This window comes from Natator depressus, chromosome 1, assembly GCF_965152275.1.
Source record: "Natator depressus isolate rNatDep1 chromosome 1, rNatDep2.hap1, whole genome shotgun sequence".
Classification (NCBI taxonomy): domain Eukaryota; kingdom Metazoa; phylum Chordata; order Testudines; family Cheloniidae; genus Natator; species Natator depressus.
Genome location: NC_134234.1, coordinates 326,227,079 through 326,241,023, shown reverse-complemented (window position 1 = coordinate 326,241,023; position 13,945 = coordinate 326,227,079). Strand labels below are relative to the sequence as shown.

The 13,945-nt window shown below is 37.5% G+C and overlaps 1 protein-coding gene across 1 annotated transcript in view; it reads right to left on the bottom strand.

Moving 5' to 3' along the window:
• Positions 1–328: 328 nt before the first annotated feature.
• Positions 329–13,945, bottom strand: part of GNAI1 (G protein subunit alpha i1) — a 71,404-nt gene continuing 57,787 nt past the window's right edge. Inside the window, exons 6-9 of the mRNA XM_074942553.1 lie at positions 6,176–6,305; positions 4,652–4,805; positions 2,540–2,746; positions 329–2,418 (exon numbers count right to left, since the gene is read on the bottom strand). Coding sequence (XP_074798654.1) covers positions 2,556–2,746; positions 4,652–4,805; positions 6,176–6,305 — 475 coding nt within the window. The 3' untranslated portion in view covers positions 329–2,418; positions 2,540–2,555. The remainder of the gene's footprint in view (positions 2,419–2,539; positions 2,747–4,651; positions 4,806–6,175; positions 6,306–13,945) is intronic.

The window sequence follows — 13,945 nt, the reverse complement described above, 5'->3', positions numbered from 1 at the left end:
AATAGCCCCTTTAGGCCTTAAAATGCATGAAAAAGAACAGCTTATTTTGTATACACCATTCCATAAATGTAAGACACAGACTTGTGAGATTCCCACCACAGAACCAGTATCAGTTCCGTGGGGGAGGGGGGGCGGGCGCGCGGAGAGGAGAAGTCTTCATGGAAATTTGTCCAGCTGCCAACCCAGCAAGTCAAAAGAGGAAGTCCATCAGTCTGGAGTGGAAAAGCTCATGAGGAGATATATTTTCAATGCACTTGTTTAGTATAGGACAAAAAATTGTGTACATATTTCAGGAAAGAATTATACTTTTTTTTTAAAAAAAATCTCAATTTTATTAGGATGTTAGTAAATTATACAGGATAAAGTTCAGGTCATCAATGTGTGCTCATTTTTATTTTACTTACATACACTCTGATGTGAATTTACTCACAATTTCATTTCTTTTCATTTGTATTCACTATCTTCACAAAGTGGATGCAGCAGGTCTTCCATCAGTAAATTTAATGAAAAACATTTCTCTTAGGCAAGGCACAAAGAATTTAGACAAATTTTCAGTAATTTTTGATTAATCCCAATTTTTTTTTTACATTAAGTACAAAGACAACAAGTTAAATAGTCACAAAATATTTCAGTGATACATAAAATCAGTTGTGAATGCAGCATGATAATGCACAATTCAAAGCAGTCCAAGACGTAAACCGTTTACCATAATTACTTACTAAAAGAGCTTGTTCTGTGTGAACATTTTCAACACCTCCATTAATAAATTAACATTACTGCTCCTTTGTTTTACTCTCATTTGAAAACATTTATAAATTCCATAGCAAATAATGAAAAATTACAAGAATGAAAAGAGCTAAGAACTATTTCAAGGCCATTTCACAGCCTTAAACAAAGAATACACAATCAAAAATGAGTTAATGCTTTAAATAACTCTAGTTAGACATTTAGAATGAACACTTCTAAGCATATGCATCTGTAAGAAAAAATGGAAAACTAGCAACAGTTTCAGAGGTGTTCTTGTCTTGGACAAAGTAATATGGTATATGGTAGTTACATACAATGTTCTAACAAGTGTAGAAAGTAATATTTCTAAATTTGTTGTGATTACAATTCTTAGGTGACCAAAATGCTCAGGACAACCATCTAAGAACTTATTTACAAAATAAAAGCTTATTTCAGTTTCAAATGTATAAAAATCAGTTTTGGCACTACCCATAAGGCAATGCATAATATACCCCTTACATAGTAAATGATACAATGAAAAGTAAAGTTAACTGAAAAGAAATTCTATGTAATATTATTTAAAGGGACACTGTCAGTTTAAAAATCACACAAGTGCACACCATTAAAAATCAACATTAGCAAATAATTACCTCATATGGATATCGGAGATACTGAAGATTTTCTTTATATTTGAAACAGAAAATATCTGTACTATATTTGATACCACTGTGCATTGTTTTTGGTAGTGTCTGATATTTTCATGACTACCAATAATTTGTAGAACTAGTTTCCTTACCTACAATTAATAGCAACACCTTAGGAGCCTGATTCTAATTCCACGGAATGAAAAGAAAAAAAGGCTTCTTGCTCTCAAGTTTTGCCATTGGCTTTTACGAGAGCAAGGAAAGTTTTGCCACTCACAGGAGAAAGAAGATAAACAGACAAAATACATTTTAAAAAATTTAATCTCTGTTACTGATCCTAATAATTTCTTTTTACATTTCCATCAGCTTAGGCAATGAAAATTAACTAATCCGGTTTCAGTTTCTCAGTGTTGTAATGTTTGTGCTGAAAAGACTGCAAGAAAAGTTTATTTGTAATCAGTTGTTTCCACTAGAATTTTAATAAATCAAAGAAACCTTTCATTAGCCTTGAAATTTTTAAGAGCTTTTTCAAAACCTAAGGTCAGGTACAAATTTGAATTCACAGTGTCCCTTTAAATCTGAGCAAGTGTAAGATTATTTTAGACTACCAAGAAACCTGTAACACTTGGTTTTGCAAACAAAACCTAATAAGTCAGCATGCATATTTAAGATGAAACAAAAATTAACTTTTACAAGATATTTAAATAATCCAAAGGCGGGCGGGGAAAAAGAAAAAGGAAAACAAAGGTTTACCCACCTTAAGAGCATTCTCATAAAACGTGGAAACTTTGGAACACAAATCAAGTTATTAAAATATTCTGTTCAATGGTCATACAAATAACATTCCTACAATTACAAGTATACATACAATTAAGATACTTTTCATTGTTACCTAATATTTAATTAATTAAATTTACAAGACAAACATAAATAAAGCTGTTAAAACAGGCAAGTACAGTACTGGTCTGTCATTCAGCACAAATTGTTTTGTACTTCTTTCTTCTTAAAACCCCATCAGGTTAGAAGTTTGTGAAGTCATTCTTCAAATCTAAAAATAAAGATCAAAAGAATTAGATTCCTGTGTACATGTACAAATGCTCTATATTACTGAGGCATATACAAATTGATGAAAAGTCCTATTACTCATTTTGGTCAAGGAACACAATTACCATTGAATGCAAAGTCTTAGAAGAGGCCACAGTCTTTTAGATTATTTTTTATGATGACGTCAGTTACAGCATCAAAAACAAACTGCACATTCTTGGTATCTGTGGCACATGTGAAGTGAGTATAGATTTCCTTTGTGTCCTTTCTCTTGTTCAGATCTTCAAATTGACACTGGATGTATGCAGCTGCCTCTTCATAAGTGTTGGATCCTGAAGGAAGGGAAAAAGTTGTTCAATAAACACTAAATTTCAGGCTAAGTGTCTACACTTACCGGGGATTCAACGCACGGCGATCAACGCATCGGCAATCAATTTAGCAGGTTTAATGAAGACCCACTAAATCGACTGTCGATTGCTCTCCCATCAACTCCTGTACTCCACCAGAACAAGACGTGTAAGGGGAGTCGACACGAGAGTGTCTCCAGTCGACATGGCGTAGTGTGGACCCCATGGTAACTACATTATTCACATAGCTGAAGTTGCGTAACTTAGATCGATCTCCCCCCATAGTGTAGACAAGGCCTAAGCAGCAATGAATACTATACACTTTGAAGGAAGTCATGAACTGTTTTTTAAAAACTGCTGGACAGTTTCTGTAAAAATGGAAGAATGGTGTGCAGTTTTAAGTAACTGCACAACTACTGTTTTAAGTTACAGTATAAAACTCTTGCTGGTGGTAAAACATACTGGATTATTAATGTTTTAAGTTATATATACAGAAGGCTAAGGACTCAAATGAACTCCCACTTACATGGGAGTTTTACCCTTGACTTCAATGGGAAGTTGATCAGGTTATTAAAGAGCTCTAACTGCTCTGCAAATAGAAGTGATGTTTTGTTTCCATGGAACTGTTTGTTCATGTTTTCAGATTAAACACTAAGGAAATTAAATACTGAGGGAACAAAAACAAAAAAAAACTTCCCTCATTCCATTATTTTTGTTTCCACTCACTTTTCTTTTTCATGGAGCTTTCTTCCATCCCCACCTGCCCAAATTTGTATTTGGCCTATTCCCTCTTTTCTCCCAGTTTTAATTATATTTTTTCAAGTAAGTATTCTCTGCACAAGAGAATGACAGAATTTTATATAATTATGTAAATAAAATAAATCTACCAATAGGTAGTAGAAAACTAAATGCAGACCACTGCTGAATTACATCATCGTCTCTTCCTAAAGAATTCTTGCATACCATATTTTCCCTTCCAATGTGTTTAAAAAAAACCTAAATGCCGTAAACCTCTTTAGGAGAAAATCCTATGATTGTAAAGGTTTTGGAGCAAAATGGAGTACAGGAAGAGCCTAATCAGAATAAATTGGAAAGAATCTCATCACGAAGAATGTTTAAACACTTTAAATACTGAATGAACCAAATATTTGTGTGGATTCTCCCCCAATGTTTCTAAATATTCCATGTATTTGAAAAGATGTTTGACATCAGCTTTCAATAAACCATGAATGTAACAATACTTCTGATTACAGTTAAATATTTTAAATTGTTGTTTAATGTTAGTAATTATCCTACTATGCTCTCAAACCACCACCTTAGAATACATCTCTGTTGGGAAGACTATCATCATTGGCATTGAGAGTTGCCATTTTGTAAGCTGTTACAAGTTTGGGACAGTTTTCTCACCTTATATGTACAGTTTTTCATATCTCTGAGCTGCAGTTAACTGTATTTTGGGATATTTTTAGACCTGGTTGTGGCTTTTCAGGCTGTCAATGCTCGCAGCCCAGAGATAGTGAATACTGGTCTATCGGGAACATTCCTGCTCTACAATGAGCAGTTATAAGGCTAAATTCTCTTAGCCTTACTCATATTCATAGTTCTATTGACTCTGCTGGGACTACTCATGTAAGTAAGAAGAGCAGGATTTGGCACATACTTTAAAGTGACTAAAAGTGGCACAGTGAAGTTTCATGTTTATGTTACTAAGCTTTCATATCAAATTGGCTCAGTTTACAACTAAAGAACGGTCTCCCCTAACTGCTAGCGGAGGACACAACTTTGATTCCAGATTAAACTGTTTCTTACTGGTGGTTCACGCATCATAACACCAGGAATAAGATTCCATAACTGGAAGTGACTTGACTTCCCACGCAAGTAGCAGAATACCTGCATATTCAGGGTAGCAAATAGTGAGGGGACTCCTTTTGATTTTTTCTTCAAAGAGATCCTTCTTGTTTAGGAAAAGAATAATAGAAGTGTCTGTAAACCATTTATTGTTGCAGATGCTGTCAAACAATTTCATGCTTTCATGCATCCGATTCTGCAATTGAAAAGAAGATATTTCAGCCTACCCTCCATTATCCTTTTCAATAGTAATGAAATCAGGAAATGTATACCTGTTTGATACAGTGAAACTCTACCAATGGAGTAATAAAATCTCCTGTAAAAGTGTTTTTGTATACTGAATCCCAGAATCCTACCCCATGATGTATAAAACGGAGAACAAGATCATCAAAGCACGATTTCCTGTAATAATTTTGGTGGTGTTCAGGTGAGTAAATTCTTTATTTTTGTTTTATTTTTCATTTACTTGTGACTGTAGTTTTGAATGTCTAACAATTGCACAGTTTAGTGTCTCTTTTCCGTACATAACTGCAAATGTTATAAAGAAGAGAGAGTCCAGGGAAGACAGCGACCTTTAAGTGGAAATTGATTACTGCACAAATCCTCTAAAAGAAGTTAGAAAATCAAATATGGCAGTCCTGCCTGATAGTCAACTACTCCAGTGTTACCAGGAGACCAAATGAATAGTGTTTTTCCCCAAAAGCGATTTACTCACAAACATTTTCCAGTCACGCGAATAGCCTCTGCCATGCTTCTAACTGTTTATGCCAGTAGACTACTACCCACCCGGGACACAATTTGCCTAAGCTTGATTTGAAGGCTACTTCCTTACTCCTCAAATTACAGTCTACAGGAAAGTCAGCACACAGAAGTACTTCACTTATTAAGCCAGCTAGAGAGCAACACGGACTAGGATCACTCTTGTCAGCTCCATGAATAAAGAGTGGTGCTAGTTTGTGTCTGCTTCTGCTAGGGGAGTCTGATCCTGAAAGAAGAGAAAAGAAGAGTAGCCGGAAAGAAAAACCAAAGAAACGAAGAAATAGCTAGAGAAGACCAGCAAATGCAGGGAAAATGATCAGAGAAAGAGACATATAGAAAGGAAGACTGAAGGACTGGAAACTAGGTAAAAAAAAAAAGAAAGAAAGAAAAAGAAAACACACGCAGGGAAAAGAAAGTGGTGGCTAAATAAGCCATATGGTTTTCCACTAAAAATTGTTTGAACCACCAAAATTTGTCATCGTAACCCCCTACTATGCAATTAAAAAAAAGCGTTCACCCCATTACCTAATTTAAAAATAGAACGTCTTTTGGAACATGGAAAAGAGCTACCTGTAAACAAAAGTATCTAGTAAGAATTTCTTTCTAGATATTTTCTTATGCCAGTAATATTCAAAGAGATGGCATTTTCTTCACCATTTCTACTGTCCACTGGGACATTTGCAAGTGGAAATTACTTTCTTGTGAAAACAGAAGATATACACACTTTTCATAAAGGGTTTAACTTCCTTCAAGATCATTTAGTTTCTACTTCTCTTCTCCCCCTTCCTTCAAGATTAGTTTACTTGCCATTTCCTCATCTTCTGCTAGGACCAAATCATAATCACTGAGCGCTACACAAAAGATTATTGCTGTAACTCCCTCAAAGCAATGAATCCACTTCTTCCGTTCTGATCTCTGGCCTCCCACATCAAACATTCTGCAAAACAGAAAAATAAGATAGTGTTGAAATCCTAGCCTTCTGAGTACTATACAAAAATTTGAGAGCAGACTGTACTAGTCTGATCACACAATTTTATGGCAAAAGAGTATTCAAGTTCTAGAGTAACACCCTAGTGTTGAAAATTAATTTTAATAAAGCCTTAAAAATCTCTTCAATACAATAATTTGCATTACTTCCTAGCAAAAATTACTTTGAAACTAAAGCAAATAAAATGCCCTGCAGAAGTAAATGTGATCTGTACTACACAGTTTCTCTGCAACTGTTTATGGCTGCAAGATATCAAAACCCACTGCAAAATATGCACCTGGATTTAGTTTTACTACATACGTACTTGAATAAAGAGTTTTTCAACTTCTTTGGCTTATTGAAAAAAAATGCTAGCACTAAAAATACAATGGACCATGAAAACATTTCTTTTCTTACACAAATGCTCTGAGCTAGGGTGCAAAATCCTGTACATTCAGAAGCACAGAGTAATTATGCGTTTCACTGCTTTGGGGAAAGTTTTATAAAAACACTTGGATTATACTCTGGAAATTGAGTAAAAGTTACATTTCCAGTTTTTATTTTCACTGTTTCAACATTTCTAAATCAAATTTACACTGTTTATCACTCAAACTATAATTTTTCTAACTTTCAGCTTTTCAAATTCAGCCTAGAAGTTAAGTTGGGTTTTGACTGGTGTACAGACATACAGCTGGGGTTTGGTAAACACGACAGTTGCTAATGTTTAAAACAGAAAAATCCAGTTCGCTTTCCTATAGCTGATCAGGTTTATCTTTAAAAGACCTCTACTATATAAGCTGAAGTAAGCAGTTCAGTACCCAAGAGATGTTCTTCAAGATGTTTTAGTCAACATGGATCCCTCTGTTGGTGCGCATGCACCTTATGGGTGTGAGATCTGAGTCTTTTGAATAGCATTGTCCTTTGAGGTCATGAATTGAGGCCTAGGGCCTCCTGATACCACTGTACAAGGCATAAAGGGCAAAGTGGTCACAACTCTCCCTCAGTTTTCTCACAATTCAAAGCTTGTGTTAGCTGAGGACTCCTAAAAGCAATTGAAGTTGCAGCTCAGGCTGGAGCTTGGGGCTCTGAAGCCTAGTGAGTGGAGTGGACTTCAAAGCCCAAGCTCCAACTTCAAAGCGCTATCTACATAGCTATTTTTAGACCACTAGTGCAAGCCCCATTACCTAAGTCTATTGAACTAGTATGGAAGGCTCTCTATGCTGCGGGCTGTGTAAACATGCTCTAAAGCAGAGGTTCTCAACCTTTTTCTTTCTGAGGCCCCCCAACATGCTATAAAAACTCCACGGCCCACCTGTCCCACAATATCTGGTTTTCTGCGTATAAAAGTCAGGGCAGGAATTAGGGGGTGGCAAGCAGGGCAATTGCCTGGGGCTCCATGCCACAGGGGCCCCCACAAAGCTACATTGCTCAGGCTTCAGCTTCAGCTCTGGGTGGCAGGGCTCAGGGACTTGGGCTTCAGCCCCATGCAGTGGGGCTTTGGCTTTTTGCCCTGGGCCCCAGCAAGTCTAATGCTGGCCCTTCTTGGAGGCACCCCTGAAACCGGCTCGTGGCCCCCTAGGGGGCCCCGGTCCCGTGGTTAAGAACCACTTCTCTAAAGGTCCTGAAAGTATTCAACACTGCAATTTAAATATTTATCATTACAATTTAATCCTTACTTTGAAAATTGTCTTTGCCATGTTTGATATACATGGAGTTATTTGCACCAAAAACAAAGCTTCACAATCAAGTTTGTTGATAAATTATAAAAGACCTATCAAAAACTGCATAGAAAGAAAATTGCTTTGATGTATTTCTGCAAAACTAAAAGGTAAGGTTTTAAACAGATAGGATAAGTAATAACCAAAAAGGACCATCTTAACTTCTGAGATACAGCTTATCAAAATGGGATAAAAAACTTGCTGCTACTACTTTAGATTTATTCAGTGCTCAGAAGCATGTTAGGTGCTTTACAGACAACAAAGAAATGTTGCCTTACCTCAGAGAACTTTTTTTTTAAATGTAGACATGACAAAACCAGGATGGATGGAAGGATAGATAAAGTTTACGATAAGCTAGAAGTCTACAATGTTATGTGGTTATTTAAATTACTTATGTATCCTGATATATTAAAATATGTCTCTCTTCAAAACTTGTCCCTGTCCATTTGCATCTAAAAAGATTCTGCTCAGAAGCGAGTTATTTTTAGTACTGATTCAACAAGTCTATAAAACCACTACTGCTTCCTTTAAAACAAAACGAAACAAAAAAAACTAAAATCCTCATGATTTCCCACACTCCTGTTTAACTACTACTGTTTAACCCTTGTGATGCTCCACCCAAAAACTCTAAATTTTATAAAAACAACAAGGAGTCTGGTGGTACCCTAAAGACTAACAGATTTATTTGGGCATAAGCTTTCGTGGGTAAAACACCACTTTTTCAGATGTATCTTATGGAGTTCTGCTTCCTTTTTAAAAAAAGGCTAATCAGGCAACCAATTAGGCACAGCCTAGCTGCATGAGACATTTACATCCAAAGTAAAGGTCAAGAAGAGGAAAAACAAGTTAAAAAAATCTACAAAAAGTATGAATAAGTAAACTAACAAGATGTCAGAAATTTGATAGCCAGATCTTCAGCCTCCTGAGGAACAAACAGAACTGATAATTAGGGGTCAATAACTCACAATTTGTACTACTGTCACTCCCAGGGGTTTCAAATTCCCTGGCTTTGCTAATCAGTTTGCAGATCACTCTACACCTGAGGCTAGATATTCAATAGTGTGGCTTTTTAAATGTTACTGCTGGAAACGTAATTTTCACAGAGTTCGGAAGACAGAGTGAGGAGGATTCATTTCCACCTGCCACAACAGCTACATTTTTTCATGGTTGAACAAAAACAATTCAGTATACTTATAACCTTCTAAAGTATAGAAATGAAATACATTTCCAATGTACAGGTTTCAGAGTAACAGCCGTGTTAGTCTGTATTCGCAAAAAGAAAAGGAGTACTTGTGGCACCTTAAAACTTGGATTTGTCAAATCATACCATGCATTTCCATCAATATAAATACTGAAGGTTTTTTTAAAAAGTGGGAACAGACACAATGGACTAGATATTTAGAACAGAAGTGCAGCTGCTGCACAAGAATCACAATTATCCAGTAAATATATTTATGTAACGAATGCTACTTTATAGTGAATTAATACTAAGTTTGTTGCTCTTCTCATTACAAGCCATTTCAGTGTACATAAAGCAAGAAAAACACTTATCTCCAGTTCCAAAACAACTTATAAGCTTTAAAGCAAACTTAAAGAACTAATCTATGATTTCTTTTTCAAAGTTCAAAAAAATGGAAACTAAATAGATCATATTATTTTAAGAGGAAAGTCAACTTAAAAACAAAACCCCCACACTTCTGCCAACATACTGTATCTACGATTGCTTCAATTAACACCTAAGATCACATAGCAGATTTATTTATTTCATTACACTTTATTGTGTGCCTTTGACAGTAGTCTAGTTAGTTTGTTTCCTCTGCAGAGTCAGTTAGCTAGTCATATTTCCCCCTTGTTTGTGCGAGCCTTTAATAGAGCAACAGAGGAGAAAAACGCTTTAAAAAAGGGTGTCTGTAAAACCACAAGAGTCTACAGGCTGGAATTAGGGGCAAGATTAGTAATCTACTTGTAAAATACATTTTTAAAATAGTTTACATTTTAAGTTAAAATTGATCTAAGAACTCTCCCACGGACTTTAAATGAAAAGTTACAATGCTTTGGTAAGCCATCCAGTGAATAAGATTTGCATGTGACCTTAGCAAAGTCACAATCATCCAGACCAATTGAAAATTGATGTTCAAGGTCTATTTCTATCTTCAGATACACGTAGAATAACTTCACTGAATTCAATGGAAGTTGCAATCATTTATCCAAGGGCAAAAGTGGTCCATAATTGTTAGTGATCCTCATTTTCAAAAGATTGGCCGGCCTAGCAGGGATTAAAAAAATGTTGGTTAAGGTATTAAGTTAAAGTGCAGCCGGACTCCATTCTTTTAAAAATATTTTTTACTAACTCATCAAGAGTGAATAAGAGCCCAATTTTGGTCTTTAAAACTGTAATTCTGGATGGCTAAGGACCTCTGATTTGACCATTTCTTTCCCCCTGCATTTATACTGGAAAGAAGCCACATATTCCTACTAAGGTATATTTGTATGTCATCAGGGAATGAAGCAGATGGAGCGGCCAAAGTGCCTATTTATTTGTATTACCATAGGAGCCTTAGCGCAGCAAAAGCAGCAGCTGTTTCTTCAAAGAGCAGCAGAAGCTTCACGAGACCTAGGATTGGGAAGAGAGAAAGAGTAGGCAGGGAGAAGGGAGGGGGAAGAAAAAAAAAAAGTGCATGTGGTCCTTCCCTCAATCCACCTAAAGAATATAGGAGGGAAAAGGAAAGAAGGGAAAGAGAAACCACATCAAGCACCTCAAAGCCAGGTGAGAAAATTGAAGAAGCAACTGTGTCCCCTCATAAGAACAGATTCATTAAAACAAGAAGCAACCATTATAACCATCTAATCTGACCAAGCCAAGAATTTCATCCAGAAATTCCTCCACGTTAATACCCTGTGCTTGAGCTGAAGTATATTATTTTACAAAAGACATCTAGTCCTGATTTAAGACTTCAGGTGATGGAAAAGCCACAACCCTTGATAAGCTGTTCCAATAGTTAAGTACCCAAACTTAAAAATGTGTGGTTTATCTCCAGCCTGAATTAATCTATTTTAGGATTCTTAGGCAGCCTCTGGTCTTGTCTGCTAGAATAAATAGCCCTTTACAGGTACTAACAAGTGATCAAGTCACCTCTTAACCTTCCCTTTGATAAATTAAATAGATTGAGCTTCCTAAATCTTTCACTGTAAGGCGAGTTTTCCAGACCTTGACTCATTTTTGCAGCTCTCTTCTGAACCCTTTCCAATTTTTCAACATCCTTTTTGAAGTGTGGACACCAGAACTGGACAGACATTCCTATAATGATTTCACCCGTGCTGTTTAGAGGTAATACTAGCTCTCTATTCCTGCTAAGTGTTTCCCGGCTTATACATCCAGGTACGCACCACGGCCCTTAAATCCTCTTCAGAATCACTGCTTTTGAGGATACAGTTTGCCAATATGCAACAGTCTGGGTTGCAAATTCACCAAGCAATGGGAGAGGAAGCAAGGGAGTAAAGCAGGGGTAGCAGACACCCCTACCCAAGAAATGGCAGTCCGGAAAGAAGTGCCAGAGAATTGCAAGGAAAACAGCCCGAGTAAAATTCTCTGCTCCATTCATTGGTGACTGAAATTCTGCTAACAAGCCCAGCTGGTACTTCCTTCCCACTGGCACCTTTTATCTGCTGCTTCAGTGTAGGGTCCACAAAAGGCCCATTTCAGAGAAGGCAAGGGGGACACAGGTCACTTGTCTTGTCCTTCCTCCAAACAGACTAAGGCCATGTCTACACTAGAGAGCCTACAGCAGCACAACTGTACTGTTGCAGCTGTAAGATCTCCCATGTAACTGCTCTATGCCAATGGGAGAGAGCTCTCCCGTCGACATAAACAAATCACACCCAACGAGTGACAGTCTCCCACTGACAAAGCACTGTCCACATCAGCACTTCTGTCGGTGCAACTTATGTCATTCAGAGGTATGCTTTTTTCACACCCCTGAGCAACATAAGTTATATCAACAAAAGTGCTAGTGTAGACATAGCCTAAAAAGACACCAAGAGGAAAATACCAAGACTCCTACTGAGAGAGACAAGGTGGGTAGGATAATATCTTTTATTGGACCTACTTCTGTTGGTGAAAGAGAAGCTTTAAAGCTACACAGAGCTCTTCTTCAGGTCTGGGAAAGGTAATCAGAGTGTCTCAGCTAAATACAAGGTGGAACAAATTGCTAAGCAAAAAGAGTTAACACATGTTGCAAAGGATCATTCAAGTTAAGTAGGCAATTAACACCTCTGCAGTCATAAGACAAAGGAGGGTTAGTCGGTTAGACTGTTGTAATGCGATCTAAAACCAGTGTCCCTACTGAATCCATGATTTTTACTGTCTAGCAAAGTTATGAATTTAAGCTGTGAGGCTTTGCAAGAAGCCTAGTGGCAGATCTCCAGACAACAGTGGGCAGAACTGAAGATCAGGGCTGCATTTCTCAGCAATGGGTCTGCTGAAACCTTGTCCAATACATCCCATATCACTTCTACCCGCAAAGTTCAGTGCTAACTCAGAGCAGGGGGTTCCATCTTGCCATCCCTTGCCTGCCATATTCTTGTGTGAATAAGGGTGCTTCTTCCCTCAAAAAATTGGAGAGGTAGCAAGGTGGGAAAGAGTGGATGGTTCTCTCACTCCACTCTGCCACATAATCTTGTGAGAACTTGAGATCAGTCTTCTCAATCTTAGAACTTTTTTTTTTTGTTAAACACACACACGCCCACCAGCTGCCACCTCCTATACAAACAATTCTGAAGTGTGGTTCAGATGGTCTTTTCTCCTTACTCTCACCTCAGAGTCTCTTTGACTGCTGCTCATTGAAGTAACAGCTGCAGCCTCTCCTGCCACAAAAGCTGCTGCTGCAGCTGGCTCCTGTCTAATGGGAATATATGAACTTACATATCCACAAAACCTTTCATGTCAAACATATATGCTGGCCATATGTTCACACTGATCTTCACTGTTATAAGTGATATCTGTGAACAGATTTATGGTTAAAAAATTAAATTACTTGTGGAATTTCCTGTAAAGATTGCATCCTACTTAGTCACACTTCATTCTGGTGGACTCTTGAGTAGCATCAGGAATGCTCAGAATATTTTAAAATTTCTGCAACTCTGTTGGGAGTTACTCATACAAGTCACCAAGAGGATCAAGAATGTTACAGCCTTCCATGCACCAAACCCTCTAAAGTACAGTTCTATTTTAAAAGATAACTATAAGTAAATAAAGTTGCACTTACTCAACAAACATGATCTGTGTGCACATGCATGCGCAATCATAACTGCTGAGTGACAAAAATTAAGATGTTACTACTATTTATTCCTGCTTTGTTTTGCAGAACAAGCCCAGGTCTTGGAGAGCTAACTAGAGTTTTTTCCAGCTCATGTGTCAACAGCACGTGTAACCAAGATCCCTTTGCAGAGCCACCAGAGCCTCCCCATTGACTTCAAATTATGTGCTCAGTTACATTGGTGAAAGTCATTGATAGCCCCCAAATATATAAACAACTGACTGAATTATCATATTCCTTTCCTGCATGGGTGCAGAAGAGAAATTTGGGGGAGGGGGTGCAAAAGTGGCAATAATAAAGGAAGGTTACTTACCCTTAACTGGAGCTGTTTCAGATATGTGGTCGCTATGGGCATTCACTGTGAGTGCCCACATGTGCCAGGGAGCAAAAAATTTTCAATAGTCTGCATTGGTCTGTGCCTGTACCCGTACCCGTGCCCTTCGTCTCCTCATGCTCCCAACTGACGGCATAAGGGGCAGTGTCGACTGATTGCCTCTGTAGCGTCTACTCTACTGCAGATCAGAAGATAATGCAAGCTAAGGGGAAGGAGGGAGGACATGAATACCCATAAGGACCA